Source organism: Pristis pectinata, chromosome 3 (assembly GCF_009764475.1).
Source record: "Pristis pectinata isolate sPriPec2 chromosome 3, sPriPec2.1.pri, whole genome shotgun sequence".
NCBI lineage: Eukaryota > Metazoa > Chordata > Chondrichthyes > Rhinopristiformes > Pristidae > Pristis > Pristis pectinata.
Window position 1 is genome coordinate 100530691 of NC_067407.1, and position 19400 is coordinate 100550090.

General features: G+C 42.1%; 1 protein-coding gene across 1 annotated transcript in view; it reads right to left on the reverse strand.

The window, feature by feature from the left end:
- The window catches only part of LOC127567997 (serine/threonine-protein kinase VRK1-like), a 61500-nt gene extending 43629 nt beyond the window's left edge, over positions 1-17871 (reverse strand). Inside the window, exons 1-8 of the mRNA XM_052011242.1 lie at positions 17323-17871; positions 13867-14007; positions 12130-12185; positions 8733-8806; positions 8294-8407; positions 8100-8208; positions 4697-4789; positions 296-428 (exon numbers count right to left, since the gene is read on the reverse strand). Of these exons, the coding sequence (XP_051867202.1) occupies positions 296-428; positions 4697-4789; positions 8100-8208; positions 8294-8407; positions 8733-8806; positions 12130-12185; positions 13867-14007; positions 17323-17389 (787 nt within the window). The 5' untranslated portion in view covers positions 17390-17871. The remainder of the gene's footprint in view (positions 1-295; positions 429-4696; positions 4790-8099; positions 8209-8293; positions 8408-8732; positions 8807-12129; positions 12186-13866; positions 14008-17322) is intronic.
- Positions 17872-19400: the final 1529 nt, after the last annotated feature.

Genomic DNA, 19400 nt, shown 5'->3' on the forward strand with positions numbered 1-19400 from the left:
CGCAAATCCAATTCATAGCTTCTCTCCAAATTAAGCCATCAAAAATGACAATGTCATTATTTACAATATTATTACAGAGCTACAAGATTGGAAGAGCACAGCAGGGTGTTTTATGGATGACATCGCATCTTGCTGGGTCAGCTCTAGGCTTTCAGAACCCACACTGCAGCACATCCACTGAAGTGAAGCTGGCTGGATTAAAGTGTCAGGTAACAAGTCATATAAAATAAATTTCCCTCCAAACACAGATTCTACACCACTCACAGTGTGTTGACTGAATGGATGATGTCCTTACCTACACCTCTGTGAGCATCGATGCTAGTAAATTCAATTGTTCCATTGTGACCTTTCTTGGGGTCTTCCTTATAGCGTTTGTGAGCTCCATTGGGACGGTACCTGAAGGCAAGACCATAATCTGCCAGATATATCTGAAATATTTAAAAGCATTTCAATGAAAAAGCTGTTATTTTCTTGTCAGAAGAAAGTGGCATTTTTATTCTCTACATCATCAGTGCAGAATTTCCAGTCAAACCTCCATTTATTTTCTGCACTCGAAGACACCCTTGTTCAGCTTTTCAGTGTTGCATAAGGTGAGAAACTCATCAGGGAATGAATTGTGGGTGGGAATCATGTGTCTTCCATTGTGATCAGTTTAAATCCAGAAGCACATGTGCAAAGTTTGTTGAAAGTGCCAGGGCAAGTTGAGAAAGTAGTTAAAGCAGCATATGGGATCCTCAGCTTTAGAAATAAAGGCACAGGGAACAAGGACTAAGAAGTCATGAGGAGTCTTCAGAAGGTTCAGCCACAACTAGTGCCTGAGAGAAAACTGAGCATTGGAGAGGGTGTGAAAGGGACTTTTGCTGGGCTGGTGCAGAGGTGAGGCACTTTAGTTGTGTGATTGGACTCAAGGGGCTGGGTTATTCTCCTTGCAGTGGAGGAGACTGGGAGAGGATCTAATGGAGCAACGAAGGGTATAAGCAGAGCAGATACAGGGACATTGGCAGAAGGCTTGAGAACGGAGGAATAAAATGAAGGCGATTGCTAAAAGATGACGAGGAAAAAACGCTTACTTTTAAACACAATGAGTGGTCAGGATCTGGAATGCACCGTCAAGGGTCGTGGAGGAGGCAATTCAACTGCACTTTTCAAAATGGAGATGGATAGATATCTGGAAGGCAAAAACTTGCAGGCCCATGGGGAGAGGAAAAGGAGTGGGAGGAGTTGTATTGCTTTTACATGGAGTCAGTATGGATTCAATGGGCTGAATAGCCTCCTTCCATCCTATCACCATTCTGAGGTTGAGAGTTGCAATGACCATACTTTACAGTAAAACATGAAAATGGGAAAACATTTGATGGTTTTGTTACCTGAAATAGTCATTACATTATATTCTTAATAAATTCTTTTCAAGATTACATGCAGAATGGCTCTACTCTTACAGACTCAAATATCTAGGGATCAAACACTGTTTGCATCAAATGCATAAAATGTCTGGTTTGGTTATCTAACTGAAAAGACTGTGGATCAGTGCTCCTTGATGTTGAATGACACTTGGAAGGAACATCTGGGATGACACTAAAGGATATCATTCTGGGTGGGGAATTTCATTGTGGGTTGGCAGCTCCACCACAGACCAAGCTGAAGGACATACCTAGCAGAGACAGTCTGGGGCAAATGGTGAGTGAACCAACACAAAGAACAAAACACTTGATCTCACCAAACCACCTGTGGGGGATAAATCTGTCCATGACAGCACTGGCAGAAGTGACCATCACATAGTTGCCATGGAGACAAGGTATTTTCTTCACAATGAGGACACCCTCCATAATATTGTGTGGCACTATAAACATGCTAAATAGGATAGACTCAGAACTGGTCTGATAGCTCAAAACTAGGCATTCATGAGATGTTGTGGACCATCAGCAGCCAAAGTGTAAACCAGCACAATCCAGAACCTTATGATCCAGCATATCCCTTTCTCTATCATTTCAATCAAGTATGGTTCAATGAGAAGTGCAGAAGGGAGCAACACGAAGCATATCTAAAAATGATCAGTTCCCAGCCAAGTGAATGCATCACTACTTGAGTGCTAAGGAGCAGAAACAGCATGCAATCAGAGATAAATGATCTCACAACCAATGGATCAGATCGAAGCTCCACAATCCGACCACATCTAGTCAGGAATGGTGCCATCATACCTAACAGGACAGCAAGGCTCAAAGACATTCCCATCTTCAGTAATAACGGGGCACAGCATGTGAATGCTAAAGAAAAGGCTGAAGCATTCACAGAGTTCAGCTGAAATGTCAAACAGATGATTCATCTCAGTTTCCAACTGAGATCACCAATAAAAAAGAAGCCAGTCTTCAGTGAACTCAATTCACTCCACATGATATCATGAAACAGCTGGTAGCACTGGATACAGCAAAGGCTAGGGGATGGACAATATCACAGTACTCCAGAATTAGATGCACCTCAGGCCAAGCTATTCTAGAGGAGTTGCAACACTGGCATCTATTCAATAATGTGGGAAATTGCTCAAGTACATCCTATTCAGAAAAGGCAGCAAAAATTCAATCCAGCTAATTACCACCCAATCAGTTTACTCCCAATCATCAAAGTGATGGAAATTACCACTTGATAGCACTGTCAATGACAGTTACCAATAACCTACTCAATGCCCAGTTTGGGTTTTGGCAGACCCACTCAACTCCAGACCTCATCCCTGCCTTGGTCTAAGTATTGACCAAAGAGCTGAATTCTGGAAATGAGATGAGGGTGACTAATCTTGGTGCCAAGGATGCACATGACCAATTGTGGTGGTAAAACTGAAGTCAATGGGTATCATAAGCAAACTACTCCAGTAGAGCAAGGAAGCTGGTTGTGGTTGATAGAGGTAAATCATCCCAGCCCCCAGACATCACCTCAGGGTAGTGTCCTAGGCTCAACTATCTTCAGTTCCTTCATTGTTGATCTTCCTTCCATTAAAAAGTCAAAAGTAGGAACATTTGCTGAAGATGTTACAAAATTCAATTCCATGCGCAACTCCTCATACAAAGCAACCCATGCTTGCATGAAGTAAGACTTCAATAACATTCAGACACGGGCTGTTAACTAGCAAATAACTTTTGTGCCACAGAACTGCCAGGTAATGCCCATTTCCAACTAGAGACCGTCAAGCCACCTATCCTTGGTATTATCGTCACCAAGTTGTCAACCATCGGTATCCTGCAAGTCATCGTTAACCAGAAACTCTACTGAGCCACCCACATAACCACCATGCCTGCCAAGCTTGCAGTGAGTGACTCCTCTCCTGAAACTCAAAAACCTTTCCACCATCTACAAGAAACAAGACGGCAGTGGGATGGAATACCATCCATTTGTCTGAATCAGCATAGTTCCAACAACTCTCAAGAAGCTCAAGCTCATCCAGGACAAAGAAGCCCACTTGAATGGCACCCATTAACCATCCTAACCATTTCCTTTCATCACCAGTGCATACTGACTGCTGTGTGCACCATCTACAAAATGTACTGCAGTTACTCGCTCAGGCTACTCCTTTGCACCTCCATCCCATGACCTGTGCCACCAAGAAGGGCAAGGGCAGCAGGCACATGGGAACACTATCTGCAGGTCCCCTCCAAGACAAACAACATCTTAACTTGGAAAGGTATCACTCTATATAATTCCAGTGAATGAACTTAGAAACATAGTTCCCAATATTGATGGGCAACATAAAACTAAATTGTCCGAGTATGCCTTTCATGGCATAACTAGGACAAAGAAATTTATGCTTGGTTTGATACTGTAAGAGTCACTAAACTAACAAAACATTTCTCAGCCACAAAGGATACCCAGTACGGTAAATGATAAAGTCTCTGGGTATCCATTTTCTGCAAAGGTGCCGTATGTCAGTATTGACACAGTAGCTCTTTGAATGTTACCCACCGGGACCTCACCATATCACCTTAAGTCGCAATGTAACCACAACGTTGAAGAGAATTCCAACACATCAATGAGGACCCAGTTTCTTATTGCCACTTCAAAAAAATGAGTTATGCAATGCATTTCCTTATGTGGTCTGTCCCTCTGCATTCTACTCTAGGCCGTGTTAACCCAATTTTTAAAGAAGTGATTTGATGCTTGTTGAAAAGAAATACACAGCAGAATGTAGAATGCCAGTGCTAAGCATTTTGCAGGAACATTTCTAAGCAAAAATTATAGCTCTAAAACAATTGAAATCAACATGAAATAAACTGTATTTTTTCTGCTTTCTGGCAAAGCTACTGAGAAAAAGTGTAATGCAGTTTTGCATTGTGAAAGTGGTTGGCAGTTGGCACTTCAGTAGGATTCTTATAATTCCTTGGGGCATTAGTCTTGCAAACACCTTTATATGTACCCTCCATTCAACAGTTCTCATTCTGCAATTAATGCTATTTGTGTAGCTATGTTACAATTCAAGAAATAATGTGACAATATAACCTGCACTTATTAATATGGATTATTACTCCAAGAATCTAACATTCAGAGAATCTGCCATAAATGCAGCTCCTATGGAGTGGAAAAAATAGTGATTCCTAAATCAGCTTTCATATGCAAGTCAATTTTTCTGCTGCAACTTTCTCCCCCCATCTCTTTCATTCATTAAATAAAGACACATAACTACTTGTTATCAGAAAAGACAGACGTATGATACCTCTTTACGATTCTTGAAGCCCAGAAGCAGGTTTGCCGACTTGATATCACCGTGGATATATTCGTGTTCATGAATAAACTCCAAAATATCAAGCTGTTTTTAACGTTATGCACATGTATAAATTGAAGAAGTGAATGTCAGTCTGCAAAGTACTGGGGTCAAAATAATTTCGTACACATGATAATGTTACATTACTTTTAACAGTACAGCACAGAGATACTGTATTTCCCATAAACCTTCTACTAATCAAAGATTGAAATCTTAATTGGAGACCATTGAAAATTCCAGTTAACAGAAACACTGTCTTTTCCAAGGTTAAACAGTTATCAGTTCAGCATGATGGTATTGTATTAGTCATGTCTAAAACAAAAAACTAACATAGCTACAAAAAATCCATTTAAACTTCCTTCCCTCCATCCTCCAAACACATCAAAAGCAAGTGAATTACCAAATTTGTATATCACTAACTGCATCTTAAAACTTTTACATGCGCAAGGTCCCCCACAATTCCCACCCAACATCTGCACATAAACGGATTCCTCTCCTCTCCTACCTGGAAAGCAGTGGATTAGAAATTTGACCTTGGTTTCAAGTGTTGATTTGTTTCCCTCAGAAATTCAAAGCCAAATTTCAGAAACAGTGGATAACAGCACTGTGAACATAAAGTCATAGAATTGTACAGCATAAGGACGGGCCCTTTGGACCCACCTCATCCATGTCGACCATGATGCCTATCTATGCTAATTCTATTTGCCTGCATTAGGCCCGTATCCCTCTTCGCCTTTCCTAACCAAGTACCTGCAGAAATAGCTTATAAACTTTGTAACTGTATCTGCCTCTATCACTTCTTCTGGCTGCTCATTCCAAATAACCACAACCCTCTGTATGGAAAAACTTACCCATCAGATCTCCTTTAAATTTCACCCTTCTCATCTTAAGCCTGTACCCTCTAGTTCGAAACTCCCCTACTCTATCTATTCAATCTATTCCCATCATAACTTTATAAACCTCTCAGCCTTCTACGTTCCAGTAAGAAAAAACCCAGCCTATCCAATCTCCCCTTAAATCTACAACCTTCCCTTCTAGGCGACATCCTGGTGAATCTCTTCTGCACTCTCTCCATTGTTACCACATTTTTCCTGTAGTGTGATAACCAGAACTGTATACAATACTTCATATGCAGTCTAACCAATGTTTTGCACAGCTACAGCATGATTTTCCAACTCTTATACTCAATGCCCTGGCCTATGACAGCAATGTACCAGATGCCTTCTTCAATACCCTATCCACTTTCAGGGAGGTATGGACTTGCATCCCGAGGTCTCTCTGTACATCAACACTCCGAGGGTCCCTGCCATTTCCCCTATATGTCTGATCAAAATTTGACTTCCCAAAGTGCATTACCTCATACTTGTCTGGATTAAATTCCAACTGCCACCACTCCACCCAACCTTCCAGCTGATCTACGTCCCACTGTATTCTTAGGCAACTTTCTTTACTGTCTACTACTCCACCACTTTTGTGTTGTCTGCAAACTTACTAATCATACCGCCTTCGTTCTCATGTAAATCATTTATAGATATTAAAACCACAAACATCTGCTTGTTATAGACTTCCAGTCAGAAGAAGCACCTGTCCACCACAATCTTCTGCCTCCTATCACCCGGCCAATTTTGGATCCAGTTTGCAACATACCTCAGCTCCCATGTGAGCTAACTGAGAGTCACAGTCTTATAACATGGAAGTAGGCCATTTGGCCCACCACATCCACATTGACCGGGGCACACATCTGTATTAATCCCACTTGGGCCATTGCCTTCTATGCCTAGGCAATTTAAGTGTTCAACTACATACTTCTTAAATCTTGTCAGCAACTCCACTTCCACAATTTTCTCCAGCATTCCATTCCAGTACTCACCACTCTCTGGGTGAAAAAGATCCCCCTCAGATCTCCTCCAATTGCCCCTCATAGACACTAATCTTTCACTGGTTATATCTTCTGGAACAACCTACAATACAGGACCTTGTGCATGTAACATTGAACATAGAACAGTACAGAACAGGCCCTTTAGCTCACGATGCCTGTGCCGACCATGATGCCAAATTAAACTAAACCTACTTGCCCTCACATGATCCATCCCCCTGCATTCCTTGCATGTTCATGTACCCGTCTGAATGCTGCTTAAGTGCCACTATCGTATCTGCTTCCACCACCACCTCTGGCAGCACGTTCCCAGCATCCACCACTCTCTGTGGGGAAAAAACTTAACCCGCACATCTCCTTTAATCTTTACCTCTCTCACATTAAAAGCTATGCCCTCTGGTATTTGACAATTCCACCCTGGGAAAAACACTCTGACTGTCTACCCTATCTATGCCTTTCATAATTTTATAAACCCCATACTAGATCACCCCTCAGCCTCCGACGCTCCAGAAAAAACAAGTTTGTCCAACCTCTTCTTATAGCTAATATTGTCTAATCCAGGCAGCATCATGGTGAACCTCTTCTATACCCTCCCTAAAGCCTCCACACCCTTCCTGTAATGGGAGCGACCAGAACTGCACACAATAACCTTGTCCACCATTCTACCTTCATCAATTGCCTTAGTTACCTCCTCAAAAAAAAACTCAATCACATTTGTAATACATGATCTCCCCGACACAAAACCATGCCCACTTCTCCGAATCAGTCCCTGCCTTTCCAAGTGAACATAAATCCTGTCCCTCAGAATCTTCTCCAGCAACTTCCCTACCAGATGAAATGCTCCCCAGCCTATAGCTTCCAAGCTTATCCTTATAGCCCTTTCTGAAGAAGGGGACAACATTAGCTTTCCTCCAGTTTCCTGGTACCTCACCTGTGGCAAACAAATCTCCATCAGAGCCCCAGTAATCTCCTTCCTTGATTCCCTTGGCATCCTGGGATAGATCCCATCAGGCCCTGGGGACTTATCCTCCATGTGTGCCAAAATTTCTAAAACTTCCTCATTTCTGATACAGACATGCTCCAGAATATCAGCATACCCTTCCATTAACTCTCCAGCCTCCAAGTCCTTCTCCCTGGTGAATACCAATGAGAAGTATTCATTTAGGACCTCACTCACACCCCCTGGCTCCACCCATGCATTTCACTACTAGGCTTTTTTGAAAGCATTCAAATTATTGCAATGTCATAGGGAATCAACAACACCATCTTAAGTGCAGAAATGCAATGAAGTCTGCCTACTGTGTTACAGCAGCAACTCCCCGTTGCCTATCCGACTCTGCCTCTGGTATTACCCACTGGCTGATTTTGACCTAGAATGTCAGTTCTTTCACAATGGCAAAAATGGCTCAAATTTGGTGTAATTCTGGCCTCCTGTTGGTGCAGTACGCGACAAGACTATTACTTGTATCCATTGCTTACCAGATGACAGCCTATTTTCAAAGCAAATGCTTTATCCAACCGGTTTCCCTCTGCTTCCAGCACCTTTTGCAAATCTATACCAAGTCTTTCTATTACCATGAATCTATAGCTGTGAAAAAGAAAAATGAAAATGTCATTCCTGAAAGAAATATCACACTCAGGACAGAATGACACTGGACACAGAGCTGCCTCACCTCTTCCCATTGTGCTCTGTCAAACCTGATCCCCAGTAAGTCGGAATCCCCAAGAAACTCAGTTTATGGCTTTTCATCCATGCCTTTACTACAAAAGCAATGCACAAACAAACCCTCCATTAAAATACTTGCATTTCTTTGATGAACACAAGCAAAAATCAGCCTATTCCTTAGCTGTGTCCTGTTAAATCTTGTTAAATCTGGTTATCTTTGTAGTAGCACTGCAATTATGTACAGCAATTATTTTCCTCATTCATAGGCTACAGAATAAAGATGATGATGATATGTGGAATTAGTCCTGAACATACTGTGGTACTGATTTAAAAAATATAATTACTATGTACAAAGACATAACGCTGTATTTAAATTTCTACTCATTCATACAAGTAGCGGCTCATAAATACAATGTGTAATTAACACACTCTATTTTCACAGGTACCTAATGGTGTCAGATTTAGCTGCCCTCTGATAAAATTTCAGCTCTGAGAACAGGGGTCCATTTTCCTGGTACTCCTGAAAACAAGAATTACTTCTTTTAATAGGGCACACATTTGGAAAAACAGAATTAGGACCAAATAAATATAAAGCTGTTTCGTACCTAGCACATGAAGGAAAAACAAATGATCCATTTGTTGACTGGTTCTGCCTTTGCCTCAGTAAGCATCAAGTAATTCTGAGCCACAGAGAAAAAGCAACTCCCAACTCCAAATCCTGACCCACTTTGAGCTGGGTGAATTGTAACCAGTCACACTTCCCAGATCCAGTCACACTCCGATCCCTCCTGTTGGAAAATGCATTTCTGTGGGTAACAGTTAGGCTGGTCAGACACTCTGTTACTCCTGTTTTCTGGATTCACTCAAGGAAATTAACCACCTATGCATCACACTGGCAAGTATCATCACACGTCGACCCTATCCATGCTTCGTATACATGCCCAGGAGATCTTGACGGGACAGCCCAGTCTCAGCCCACACACAGCGCCTGCACCAGCTCCCTCTCATCTTCTGAGTCTTTGCTCAGGGTGGGGGCAGATAGTGGGGCAGAGCAGCTCCAAATTCTTCCTCCTTTTTCTACCCTCACTTGGTTACTATACCTGCCCCCGTGGCTATATTCTACAATCCCCCGCCAGATGAGTTGGTAGATGGTGTAAATTCGAAACTTGGAAATTAGGTAATTCTTTAGAAGCAAAGAATGACCTGTATTTATACAAGGTGTTTAAACCAGATAAACATCTCCGGGTAGTTCACAGAGGCAACAAGAAAAAACAGATGATGTCAAAGGAGGTTATTTTAGAAAGGGTAATGGAAAACTTGGTGGAGGAAATGTATCTTAATGGAGTGTTCAAGAAGGAAATAAATGAAAGACAGTGGATTTGTAAATGTGGAGTTCACGTGACTGCAAGAGTGAATAAAGGGAGGTATAGCAGAAGCCGAGAGAAATGAAGAATCTACATGATACTGAAGCACTGGAGGTACAAGGCTATGGAGGGTTTCAAACACAAGGATGAGAACCTTAAATCCATGACTTTAGGGCACCAGGAATAAATGCCCATCTGGGAGAAACTGGATAAATGGAAAGGCAACTGCATTTTGGATAAGTTGATGTTTTTGGAGGGTGGAGGCTGTGTGTGGACTTGGCCAAAACTATTTTTTTTGGAGTAATCAACTCTTAATATGACAAAGGCATGTACAAAGGCTCTCATAATGGAGGCCTATAGTGGGCATTGTTATGGGGTGAAATATGCATCCACACCCCACCACGGCAGAAAATTCCAAGAGATTCACCACCCTCCATGTGAATAAAGTTATCCTCATCTCAGACAAGCTACCCGTTATTCTGAGACTAGAAGCCCTGATTCTAGACTTCTCATCCAGGAGAGACATCCTTCCTGCATCCAGCCTCTTAAGTCTGATTAGAATTTTGTAAGCTTCAATGAGATCTCTCATTCTTCTCAACTCCAGAGAATACAGCCTAGTTTCTCTCCTCATACCACAAACCATCCACCCTTGGAACCTTAGCTGCACTTCCTCTATGGCAAGTACATCCATTTTTTTAGGTAAGGTATCCAAAACTGAAACAATGTTCCATGTATGAGCTCACAAAGGCCTAAAACAATTCCCATAAAGCATCTTTAGTCTGTATTCAAATTCTCTTGTAATAAAGGCTAACATCTCATGCCTTCCAAATTGCTTATTATAACTGCATGTCAGTTTTCTGTGATTTAAGTGCAAGCCCTGAGATATTTATAAATATCTACATTACCCAATCTCTCACATTAAAAAAAAATGTTTACTGTTTATGCACCTAAATAAATGATCTTGCATTTTCCCACATTATATCTACCACATTCGTACCACTCACTTTAAACTCTGTACATCCTCTTCCCTACCCATAATCTAAACTGGTTTAATATCATTAGCAAATATGGAAATATATCATTTGATCCCTTCACCAAATTGCTAATAATATTGCTCTATGATTAGGAATGAAAAATTTGAACCAAGGATCTGCTGATGAAATAAAAAAATGTAGTTAGTGAATACATAGAGATTTAAAGAGAATGCATTGCAAAAATTGGAATTGGTTTATTATTGTCACATGTACAGAGGTACAGTGAATCAGTAGTCCTGCATACTGTTCATACAGATCAATTCATTACTGAGTGCATTGAGGTAGTACAAGGTAAAATATCAGAATGCAGAATGAAGCATCACAGCTACAGAGAAAGTGCAGTGCAAGTAGACAATAAGGTGCAAGGTCATAACGAGGTATATTGTAAGGTCCATCTTATTGTACAAAGGAACCGTTCAATAATCTTGTAACAGCAGGATAGAAGCTGTCCGTGAGCCTGGTGGTACATGTTTTCAGGCTTTTGTATCTTCTGCCCGAGGGGAGAGGGGCGAAGAAAGAATGTGGGTGGGGTCTTTGATTATGCTAGCTGCTTCACCAAGGCAGCGAGAAGTGTAGACAGAGTAATTTAGTAGAGAAAAACAAGGTCGTAAAACTGGAAAAACAAAATTTTTAATGGAATTGTTAAAAGAAGGATTGTAGATAACAAAATTCAACTAGGAAAAGAACCAGGAGTTCTTTATTAACAACATTTAAAAGGTACTTGGACAGGTACATGGATAGGAAAGGTTTGGAGGGATATGGGCCAAACACAGGCAAATAGGACCAGCTTCTTGATCAGCATAGACCAATTGGACTGAGGGGCCATTTCTGTGCTGTATGACTCTATGACTCCACTGGTAGATAGTTTGATGAAATAATAAACATGGTGCAAGTCATCAAGTAAACAATACAAAGACACGGTAGTGTAGCGGTTAGCGCGACGCTATTGCAGCGCCAGCGATCAGGGTTTGATTCCCGTCGCTGTCTGTAAGGAGTTTGTAAATTCTCCCCGTGTCTGCATGGGTTTCCTCCGGGTGCTCCGGTTTCCTCCCACATTCCAAAGACGTACGGGGAGGTTAACATGGGTTTAATTGGGCAGCGTGGACTTGTCGGGCCGGAAGGGCCTGTTACCCACGCTGTAAATAAAAAAATTTTAAAAATTTAAATTATAGAGATAATAAGCTTGTAAAGAACAGTCACACCGGTCCCAATCCACAGATGCCGTATACAAGCTCCATATACAGCTGCAGCCAACACAGCAAAATGGGGCTCTTTTGGATTTGAAGTTCAGTTGTATGAAACAAAACTGACTAGGTACCTGAGCAATGGAACAAGCAAAGGAAGCTGCAAATGTATAACTTAATGGAACAACTGGGAACAGCAAATGGTTTTAATTTCAAGTAAATCTAATCCAAAAAGTACCTCCATTAAAGCAGTGTACTTACTATTTTAATGACATATACTGCATCATCTCCAACATCTTTTTCTGAAGCAGGAGAAGCTAGAAATAAAAACAATCAAAATAAAACAAATAATTAAAAATAGATAAACAATACAGTGATTCATGACACATAGATCCACCAGTGAATTCCCCACCCAAAGACTGTTCAAACCTCAGCCCTGGGTGGGACTTACTCTAATGCTTTCTTCAGCAGTCAAACTTGCCAGTTTCATTTTCAAAGACTTATAATCACCTACTTTCTGAAGGAAGAAGTGGCGCAGTAAGGCTTTACACTGTGCTCAGTCTGGGGACAATGGTTACAGAATAAGATTTCCACACCCAACATTCCCACCACCAACGAGATATAGTCCACCATGAAATGACAAAAGTGGATCCCAAGTCTGTGCTGAGTTAGTTATCTCAATCAATGGGTTGGAAGCACTAGCCTCAACAAAATCCAAGCACATGCCATAGTCCCAAAAGCATTGCTGATGCTCAGTTTGCAAAAGGATAGGAAACAAGCCATCTATAATCAGATTAGAAACCAATGCTTTTTCCCAATTATTACTGTATACCTAACTGTTAAATAAAATCACTTGAATATTGTGGTGAAAGGAATACAAATTGGAACAATATTATGTGTTTCAATTACGACTCCATATTTCACTGGCATTCAGCTGTCAGTTTCTTAGTAATTAAATATTTTTCTACATTTAAATACATTTAAAAGATATTTGCAGCTGAAAATAAGTTTAAGGCGAAGAACCTCTTCAATGGGCCCTGAACAAGCACACCATGCCATGCTCAAGTAATCTGATCTGCCAGTTTGGCCAGTTACTTGGGCAAGCCCAGCATCCAACACCATGCTTATTAAACCAAGATCACTGATTTGTGCTCGCGTTCCTCAATCTTTGACGTTGCTTGAACATATTCCAAACACATCAAGTTGGCCAGATAACATCTGCCAGAGACCAAAGCTACATTGCTGAGCAAAAAGAGCAACGAAAATAACTTTTGATGATTAATTTTATTATTTATTTATTGGAGATAAATGAGACCTTACGGACTTTTTTTTTAAACCTCTTGGAATACTCAAGTTCCTGCTCAAGTAGGATTCAAGTGAGTGAGTGAGTGATAGTTTGAGAATAATAAGACAAAAGTTCCACTTCACTGGATGACTGTCAAATAACCTGGTTCACTTTTTAATTGCGCTGAATTTCATTATACATAGGAATATGTTATATGGATAATAATATTATGAACTAATAGACTATCCTCTCCATTTCTGGTTTGGCACATAACACTGCATATTCTGGACTGGGGTTTGATCTGGATGGCATCGATCATAAAATTCCAATGATGAATTAATAAATAAAATTATAATTAACAAAGAACATCCCTCACACTTTGCTTTTCATTATTAACGGCCACAAGAGATAGCAGGAACAATGCATCATGCAGAGAAGAATGCTTTTCAACAGAAAGAAAGCCAATAGCTTTATAACTACATCAATGGAATGAGTTTCCCCTTGATGTAGAAATAAATAAAACTAAACAGAGACTCACTAAGATATCAGGACGGATTCAGTTTGGATTGATCTGAGACTCCTTGCCCCCAAATGGCTCTCTGATGCAAAACAACCTCCCAGTAAAACTATGAATATTGAATGTTGTCTTCCATGAATCACTTAAAAGCTCAGGCTTTCTCAACAAAGAAATTGTGTGAAAAGACTTTCCTTACCCAAGTGTACCAGTCCAAATCCACCATTGCCAATAATTTTCCCAGTTTCCAACATCTTTTTCTCAGAATCTGTCACAACCAATCCCTCAGGGAGAGGCTCAGGAAGCTTAGTTCTTGTAGTGCCTTTGGGTGGCATAATCCCTACAAAGGGCAAGACTCGTGTTAATTCTGTATGTGGAAGCAGAAAAAGGAATTAGCATTTACTTTAAGGGTTCTGTCGACCATGATTTTTCTCTTCACTTTCCCCATAATTGATCAGTATGTGCTAATACCCTGTGGTTCAGAGAATGTGGAGCACAAATTGCTACACCTCATTAGACCCTAAGACCATAAGATACAAGAGCAGAATTAGGCCACTCGGCCCAAAGAGTCTGAACTGCAATTCAATCATGGCTGGGTTTTTTTTTCAACCCCATTCTCCACACCTTCTCCCCGTAACCCTGAATCCTTTACCAATCAAGAACCTATCAGTCTCTGCCTTAAATACACCCAATGGGTTGGCCTCCAACAGCCATGAATTCCACAGATTCTCCACCCTCTGGCTGAAGAAATTCTTCCCATCTCAGTTTTAAAGGGAAGTCCTTTTATTCTGAGGCTGTGCCCTCAGATCCTAGACTCTCCTACTAATGGAAACATCCTCTCCATGTCCACTCTATCCAGGCCTTTCAGAATTCAGTAGGTTTCATAGTCAGAGCAATCCAGCATGGATACAGGCCCTTCAGCCCAACAAGTCCATGCCAACCATGGTGCCCACCCAATTACCCAATTTCCCAATTTCCTGCATTCGGCCCATATCCCTCCAAGCTCTGCCCTTTCATGTGCCTATCTAAGTACTTTTAAAATTATACTATTGTACCTGCCTCAACCACTTCCTCAGGCAGCTTGTTCCATATACTCACCACCCTCTGCGTGAAAAAAGGCACCTCTCAGGTCCTTTTTAAATCTTTCCCCTCTCACCCTAAACTTATGCCCTCTAGTTTTAGACTCCCCTATTGCGGAGGAAAAGTCTGTTACCACCCACCTTATCTATGCCTTATCTTTAAACACTTATATAAGTTCGCCCCTCATTCTCCTACATTCCATGGAATAAAGACAAGCCTGGCCAGCCTCTCCCTGTAACTCAGGCCCTCTAGTTCTGGCAACATCCTCGTAAATCTTCTCCACACTCTTTCTAGTTTAAAGACATCTTTTCTATGAAAGGGCGACCAAAACTGTACACAGTGCTCCAGTGCAGCCTCACCAACGATTTATACAACTGCAACATAATGTCCTGACTGATGAAGGCCAGCGTGCTAAATGAATTTTTCACCACCCTGTCTACCTGTGATGCCGCTTTCAACGAGTTATGCACTTGTACTCCTAGGTCCCTGTTCCATTACACTCCCTGGTGCCCTGCCATTCATAGCACAAGTCCTACGCTGGTTTGACTTTCCAAAATGCACCATCTCACACTTATCTACATTGAAATCCATTTGCCACTCAGAACTCTTTCACTTCCCTTTATCCCCACTCCCTGAATTCTGCCACTCAGCCAAATCTTCTGTCCATGCCAGTACCTCGCCTCCAACACCATGGCTTTTATTTTGTATAGCAAGAGAAGAGCCCATTTATTCCTGGACATTGACAACAAACAATTAATTTGGTGACATTTATCATAAATTGGAAGGGAATTCAGTAATAAATTATTGGCAATGCAACAGTAACACGTTTGGCAAAGAGTAAAGTTGTGTCGGGTCATCCATAGATAAGATACCTTTATTAGTCACATGTACATTGAAACATACAGTGAAATGCATCTTTTGTGTGGCGTGTTCTGGGGGCAGCCCGCAAGTGTCGCCACGCTTCCAGCACCAACGTAGCATGCCCACAACTTCCTAACCTGTACGTCTTTGGAATGTGGGGAGGAAACCGGAGCATCCAAGGAAACCTACATTAATACTATGCAAAAAACTAAGTGCAGTAGCTGAGTATATGGACAATTACTTTATTATGTTTTAAATAATGCTCCACTGAATTAATCAGGGCAATCACGATCCATTCATTGTGGACACATTAATACAAAACAAATTCACATAAATTTGACATTTGTTCCCAATACTGTAAAGGGAATTACTGATTCTGATATAGAGTATGGCTTTATACTTCTAAGGCTAGACTTCTGAAGCAAAGGAACCTTACCACAAATATGGTCAGAATCAGGGAATGTCTACCACTTACAATGGTGAGGTAGGGAAAAAGTAGAGCTACAGAGCAAACAGGAGTCTAAACTGGATAGCTTCCAAAAATGGCAGGTAGGTTACAATGCAGGATTAATCTGAACCCAAGGCCTTCACTGTACCTCGGTACAAGTAACAATAATACCAATACCAATTTCGTGGTCAATGTCCGCAACCAAGATTATGTTAAATCTTGTGCAAGAGATTGTGGAAAGAAAACTTCCACTGAAAACAAATTATTTGAGGTTTGACGAATTTTTCCCCTAGTTCTGCTAAAATTGGCAAATTGCATCCTTTTGATACTAACTTATACATCTACTGAAATGCCAAATGTCCCACTCACTGAATGCTGAAAGGCTGCACTATATCATCCCTCCTGCAGGCAATTCCTCCACCCTGTATACCAGTAATGTCCTGCTCTCCATCCCACACCCCAGATCCCATTCTCTAAAACTACACCTCACTCCCCTTGTACAACACCCTGCCCCACACCCTTTGCACAGGTGTGGACCTCGCACTACGACCTGCCCCCATGCAAAGCCCAGCATCCCACCCCTACCATGCGATATCCGCAACCTACATCCCCACTTCCCGTGCAACACCTCACCATTGCATTTGAACACAAGCAGCCTACACAAAATGGTTGCAAATCATTTGGCAATGCATCTTAGTATGTCCTGCTGATTCTGTACATAAACTGCCTTTGCGTACCCTTCCAATCTCTATCCCATGAAAGTGATCGTGCAAATGCGAGTCAACAGTGGGAAGCCTGTAAAGTGTTATACCTATTTACGGCCATTACTACAATACACTAATCTCCAGGGTCTGAAGCTTGCTCCGGGTGCCCGTGTTTGGATTGGGAGGTGGCGGCATTCTTTATATCGTACCCAAAGTGTCAGTTTCATTTCCACCCATGGTCACGGGAATACTGCAAGATTCTGCTCGCCAACGAAGAATTAACACTTCAAGCCTATCCTGGTGTTGCAAATCGGCTATTTTTAATTAAATATAAAGGAGGTTCATTCAGTAGTCCTCTACGAAACAAAAATCTGAGGTAATACCGAAAATGCTGCAAACACTCGACAGGTCAGGCTGCATCCATGGGGAGAGAAGCAGTTGCGCACTGCTGCTGTCCGACTGGGTGAGTATTCCGCCCAACAATTTTCGTTATTACTTCAGATTAAACATAGTCGCTCTTCGTTCATTTCTTTCGCAAATTATAATTCGTTTTAAAGTCTACCTTTCACATCTGTGTGTCCTCTTGTTACTGCTTTACACCACAGGGCTACTAACACAAAACGGTGCATTCAGTTTCAAGACAAAGAAATACATTTTGGAGAAGAGAAATGAAGTCGACAGCAACTTTACAAGTGGCCGGAAGCTGAGAGGGCGCAGACCCGGGCCTGTCATTGACAGCTGCCGGCTCTGACTCTCAGCCCGGGAGCCCAGGCTCGTACAATCACTGCGCTGAAACAAACAGGAAGCAAGAGGTAATGACGTTGCCCCGGTAAAGTTAGCAACTTTGCAAACAGCAAAATGCTGCAGACTCCGCATAAGACTAGTTTTTCAACCTTCGATCACTCACTCTCCCACTACCTTCCCCACTGAAGTAAGTAGTTGGAACTGACGCACTTCCTGGGAACTCGAATCCCTGGTGATGCTCGGATGAAGCCTGAAGTTCTCCTGAATCATTTGATTGTGTCGGATATTTGAACGAGTTGTTTCAGTTCTACAGAGAAGGGGAACTAAAGACGAGTCCTGTGAAAGTGAACACTGGCACTGAAGGGAATAGGCATTGCAAAAATGTGTAGGGAAGTGGGGAGGTGCTACAGCAGCTGAGGGACAGTACCAGTATCTAGTTTCTGTCCAAAACATTTCACCGACTCCAGCAGTGGAGGACGTCAGGCATGTTAGCATCTGACCCCAGTTTATCCCCCACTTGTTGCAATGTGCAGGAGCAGAGATTGGGTATGAGCTGACCTGGGTACTGCAGTAACCTAGTACCAAAGGCTGTCCAGTAAAACTCCGAGAATCTGTTGGATATTACCCCGTTCAATATCCTAACACTTTTATTTCACTTTTTCTTTACATGTCATACAATGATATAGTTTTTCAAGTGAACGTAAAGGGAGCGGGAAATATACAGGGACTCCGGACCCCAGCCGCAGAGGTAAACCTACCCACCTTCCTGCCCCTTGGTGTTTCAGATCCAGAGCACAGCTCCAGCTGCACACCCGTCCCACAGTCTGCATCTCAGGCCATCCGTCCTCGGGACCCCCGGCTCACATTCTGGACCAGACCACAGCTCCGGCTGTCCACCCATCCGTCCTCGGGACCCCCGGCTCACATTCTGGACCAGACCACAGCTCCGGCTGTCCACCCATCCGTCCTCGGGACCCCTGGCTCACATTCTGGACTAATGAGCGAGGCAGATGCCAGACCATCAGGACTTTTGAACAATTGGATGCCGAGTGTTTAGAGTTGTACCTGTATGTAGTTTATGGAGTAATACATATAATTGAATGTGTATGGTTTTTAGTTGTTCTCCTTCAAACCAGCATGGGGCACTTGTGTCACTGATTTGATCTTTGGCAGATGCCACATTGATAGATTTCTGCAAGAGCTGTGTTTGCAGACACGTGGATTCAGCAGGCTTGAAGAAAATGAATAAACTCGAAAGGATGACATTCTGCTTCTATCTTTTTGTATGTTAACATATGATAGAAACACGGGACAAAAAATCTTTAAGTACTAGTCCTTCTGGTATCTTTTGTTTGCATTGCCTTAATCAAGCGTTGCAGTTCAGAGTAGCAGCAATATTTGTGGTGGCCTATGTGGGCTCTACTTCCTGGTAGCTTCCGGACTGGTTTTCTATCCTACCATTCCCCACAATTCCTCCATCCCCAGTCTTCCTTAGTTTTCCCAGTTCCCATCCTCCATGGTTTCCAGTTGCCATCTTCCATGGGCACACCATGTTCCAACACTGTGCTCTCACCCTACCCATCTGGTGCACCCCCACACTTTGGAACAATGTACTTCTAGAACCCAGTGTCTCAGCCATTTTTCACAAAGTTTCACACCACTCATCAAGGCTCCATTCCTCAGCTACATAGTTAAATCTTTCCTTGCCTGTTCACAGAGCCAACACACTTGGTTCGTCAGAATTCCAATACTTAACACTATTCTTCCGATCTTAATATTAAACCCTGAATGGCCCCAAGAACTTTTGCACACAGATCTCTTGCCCTTCCAGCTGACATGCCCTAAACCTCCTATTGGCCAGTCCACTTTGTACAAATATTTCCACATCCAGCTATC